This window comes from Sinocyclocheilus rhinocerous, unplaced genomic scaffold (genome assembly GCF_001515625.1).
Source record: "Sinocyclocheilus rhinocerous isolate Xijiao unplaced genomic scaffold, SAMN03320098_v1.1 scaffold729, whole genome shotgun sequence".
In the NCBI taxonomy this organism is placed as follows: Eukaryota; Metazoa; Chordata; class Actinopteri; order Cypriniformes; family Cyprinidae; genus Sinocyclocheilus; species Sinocyclocheilus rhinocerous.
This window is the reverse complement of record NW_015664993.1, coordinates 294,408-299,436: the sequence shown is the minus strand read 5'-3', so window position 1 is coordinate 299,436 and position 5,029 is coordinate 294,408. Positions and strand designations below refer to the sequence as shown.

General features: G+C 35.9%; 1 protein-coding gene across 1 annotated transcript in view; it reads right to left on the bottom strand.

Annotated features, from left to right (window-relative positions):
• The window catches only part of chdh (choline dehydrogenase), a 16,300-nt gene that overhangs the window by 5,864 nt on the left and 5,407 nt on the right, over positions 1-5,029 (bottom strand). The window contains 1 exon segment of the mRNA XM_016541500.1: positions 3,774-3,903. Within this exon segment, the coding sequence (XP_016396986.1) occupies positions 3,774-3,903 (130 nt within the window).

The following is a 5,029-nucleotide window of genomic DNA, read 5'->3' as shown; positions in this document are numbered from 1 at the left end:
CTGTTGTATTGAATCAATATCACATTTGCAAACTCCTTGAATAATTATTAAAATCTGTCACTCTCCTTAACACAGAAAATGAGAGTTCTCAAGACTCAAAAGCACGTGCAAATGATACTTTCCGTCATCTGTCATCGCGTTATAAGCGATGAACCTGCGGGAATGAGTACAATTGTTATTAATAGCCGCAATCCCACGCCGAAATTCAAGTCCTGCTCTGTGTTCTCTGCTAATAACCCGACTGTGAATGATGCGAGCGTCATCACTATGTTGTCACTTAAGCTGCAGCCGTGGCCGGGAATGATTTTTGGTGTGCCGGCAGAACAACAATAACAACAACAATGCGCTACATGTTTCTTTTCCCCTATTTTTTTTTTCCCCAATTGACGGAAATCCGTCGTAGCGACGGAAAATGTTATCCCTGCATAAACAAAATTTATTTCAAATTTAATTCAAGCACTTTCAAGGACCTATGTTTGTTTTCAAGTACTTTCCAGGCCTTGAATCCATATGTCTGAAATTCAAGTACTTTCAAGTACTTTCAAGAAGCGTGGGAACCCTGAATAACACAAACGTTTCATAATAAACACAGCAAAAATGCAATGCAAGTTTCACACTAAAGTAAAAATGCAGACCAATGTGATGTCGCTCATATCATGTCTTTTGTGTATTATTAAGACCCGTTCAAAGCAAGACTATAAAGATTACTGTAACAATAACTACATTAGCATCCACACCAAAGCATGATAACGTTCTGTTTATCGTTGTGTGCCCGTTTAAATTCTGTACACTCTATAGACTTGCGCTAAAGTTAGTGTTCCAATAAAGCACACTAGTTTGTAACCCTTGCGATATTTCAAAACAGTAATAATTAGGCACACATTTTACCATGAAGCAAAAGTTTTCCTAAATTTACCTTATGATTATTACCTTACTCACTTGAAAATGGTATTTTCAGGTAAAATACTATTAAATAAAAGGTACAAAAACAAAAAAAACACAGCTATTCGTTACAGGTGACTTTGCAGTCAATTCTAGAATATCCAAGGTGAAGTACATCATGTTTAATATTGAAATCTCCTCAGATTAATGCACACTATAAATGTGCACATTTGTTTTTAAATAAGACTTACTTCAAAATGTATCACTGACTAATCTGCTCTGGAAAAAGAACGTGTTTTCTAAAGAAAAGACAAGAAATCATGACTGTGAAGTGATAAAGTGACCAAATAAGTGTACTGCTGAGTCTTACCAGCTCATCTTATTCACTGGCCCGGCAATGTCTAAAAACGGCCCCTGAGCTGTGAAACATGAGCATCCCTGCTGTAAAGTGTGTGTTCTTAGTTTGACGCTCTTCAGCTGGATGATTTGATTTGCTTGTCACTGGAGTATTTTATTTAGTTAAAATCAGATGCCCAAACCAGGGCTCGCAGGCCAGAGTTTGCCCATGATGAGCTCTGATTTGGCCCGCCATGCCATATCACAAGATTAGGGAAAAACATGCCATTGAAGCATATCTTCATTTCTAACCTATATTTTTGCTTTAACAATTTTTAGTTTTACTTTTGCATTGAAATGTAAAAAATATATGAGTGGAACGGGAGCTCTAGTGAACCGTGGCCATTGCATACAAAGTGGTTCATGATGCAAAACAGTTTCATGGAGATCATTTCAAAGCACAACCAATCTATGGGTAGAACTGCAGCTGTCAAAACATGAAAGAAAAAAAAAAACATTCTGATTTTGCTTATCACAAATTTGTTTTGGTGGCTTAAATGGCAGAAATGTATTTTTTTATTTCTTCCTCTAAAATAATTCCCAGAGCAGGTGAAGCTGCTTTGGACTAAAGCATCCGTTCAGTTTAACTGTTATGAACATATTTACATTTACACATGACAAGTCGAGCGAGGGTCAGAGATCATTCTTATGCTGAGATTTAAACATATATCATGTTCGCATTCTTAGAGTCTGCTTAAAATCAAAACAGACACAATTAATTTTCTTATTGCAAGTTACTGGTCTTATTGTGAACATCTTATTTTGACCACAATCTTTAATCAAAATGTCATATCTTGCACTTCCTGTGATATGAATCACTTGTTGTCTATGACGTATGCGAGGTCAGACAATCTCATTCAGATCTGCCTCCATTCTGGTATGCAACTTCTTCGTTACAAATTTATTACAAACATATTTAAATACACTACAAACACATTTCAAGACATTAATGTATATTTTAGTTTATCATAAATGCTTGTCAGTACATTTGGCTTAATGTACTTTGAGCCACTGTATGTGCCTTTAACCAGATCCACTTGTTTAAAAAGTCTTTAAATTATACAGCTACAAAAGAGAGCGCAAACCCTCTTTTGGTGCTAAAAAACCTCTGTCAGGATTTACTAAAGACACGCAGTGAAACATTACTGATGAAAACGCATGGGCGCAGTCATTTTTGTGGCTGATCTTATTGCATATGCATTTGTAGGAGTTTCCCTTTCAGACGCAAAATGTATTTTTTCTGCAGAATTTTTTTTTTTACTATAAATCATGTGAGGGACTGCGATACCATTCGTAATATGTTTTGTGTAAATACATATAAATTCAAGGGGTAAAAATACACATTACACAATAAATGTGTTTTAAATTTTGTCAGATAACAAAAAGAGCGTGGATGAGTGCTGATGCGTGTCATTTGCTGCAGATAACAGCATATGCTGGTAAGGGATGTTTTGAAGCATGGCTGCTGGTTTGAGCTGGTCCTAAGCAACTAGCTCCTGCTCAGGACCAGCTTAAACCAGAAGCCATGCTTCAAAACATCCCTTAGCAGCATATGCTGTTTTTACAACAGGGTACTCACCGTAAAACACTAAAAAATAGCATTGTTAGTGGGTATTTTGTGATCTAGATGGACAAAAACAATAATAATTTTGATAACATGTCATTTGAAATGGACTGTAATTAAACATGTTTTGTAACATTCAGGACAATTTCAGTAAACTAGTTAATTCAGTAGCCTAATAAACACGTAACCTTATAATCACAACTAAATAGACCCCCTGTCATTTATTTATGTTCTCTATTTGAAAACAACACTTGATATATTCTGCCTAATGTTATTATTATTGATGTTGCTGCTGCTGTTGTTGTTGTTAGAAAAATTCTATGTTGTGATATGAAGATGAAACGTTTAAATCATTAAATAAATGTTTTACTTCAGATTTTCGTTAAACTAGTTCTGCATATTGTTTATCTGACACAAACATACAAACGATCAGTATCGGTTACAAAATGAAAAAAAAAAAAATCAATATCTGTCTATCTACAATTATTTCCATAATAAGCATTCTGGAAATAATTAATAAATGACAGGAGTGTCTGTTTAATGTAATTGTAAAGTTAGGTGTTTATTAGGCTACTGAATTAACTAGTTTACTGAAATTTTCATTAAAATAAATGTAATTACATAATGTTATTAAAACGATTAGTGCTTTCGACCGACTAGATTATAAAATACGTGCCAACAACGCTATTTTTAGAGTTTTACAGTGAACAAGTACAAGAAAGTGTACTTCTTTTCCACAAGAGATAATACATTACTAAAATCTCTCACAACTTCTGTTTACTTTAAAGTGAACAGCCAGTTTGCCAGTAAAGCCCATTTCACCTCCTCGCTAAAGCCAGTATTTACTCGCATGCGGTGTTAACTGTGGACCTGGACTGAAGGAGAGGGGAGACCTTGAAGATACAGTGCATAAAGAAGGAAATGGGGTCACCTGGAAGATGCTGTATAACGGGAATATCATGTTTGCGAAGTTCATCTGCGTTTCCCACTCCAGACAGCAGGAGGAGCTGTGGAGAGTTTATGGCTCCACCGCTGAGAATGACCTCCTTATCAGCAAACACCTGAAGTCAACGTGAGAGACATTCACGTGTCAACAAGTCACTCTTTCATTTTTTTTTTTTTTAATCAGAGGAAATGAGTGAAAGTGAAAGACTGATGGGCAGATAAGAAGCCATCGAGCGTGTTTATCATCACTTATCAGCAGTCTGTTAGACATTCTCAGAACTGCTGATCTGTTGATGCGGTGAGAGTCTGGTGGAAAAAAGTCCCACATTTGCAACTGTGACATATTATGTAGGTTAATCACACAGTCTACATAACCTGCTTACTGAACTTTTCTCAGTCACAGCATGATGCTGACAAAGATGTTCAGAGAAGCTCATCTCATTTAGCACAGATCTCAGCTCCTGAATGACGTTCAGATGAACAGCACAGTTCTCAAGGCCACAACGCTTTGGAAAATGCTGCCTTCACAGCCAGTATACAGAGGACAGAAGGCATCAAATCACATCCTTATCCAACGTAACATCCGGTCTACTGGGGTTCCTTCATCTGCTTGGTTTTCTATGCTATCCCACAAAAGCTCTGTGAATGGTTGAAAGAATAAAAATGGCCAAAGCATTTGCTTGGTTATGTCTAACCAGATGCCATAGAAGTGTCTTCTTTAAAGGTGCCTTAATGCAAAAGCACTGTCTGTTGAGTCAAGGACAGACTTGGCTGCGGAAAACACCTGTTTGGAAGATTTAAACGGGTTTAAAGGGAACCGGTGATGCAGTTTAGCGTTGCATCTACAAAGCAAAAGATTTCAACTCAAACACCTTCTATAATGCAAGTCAATCACACATTTAGTGACTAAATACCGTTAGATTCCACTCACCAGCGATTTAGAGGCTAAGAATACGTTTTTTTCAAACAGCAATAAAAATAAAAATAGCTGTTAATTTACTCACTTTCAGGCCATCTAATATGTAGGTGACTTTTTTTTTCCTTCGGTAGAACAGTAAAGACGTTTTTTAGCTGAAACTGTGGTCCCTGCCCTAGTGAAAATAAAAAAAATAAAAAAAAAAATATATATACATTCACTAAAATGGATAATGGATTTATTTGAAGTATACTTAGTATGAAATAAATATATTTTAAATAAATTATGGCATAGTTTTTTTTTTTTTTTTAACTAGGGGGGTGATT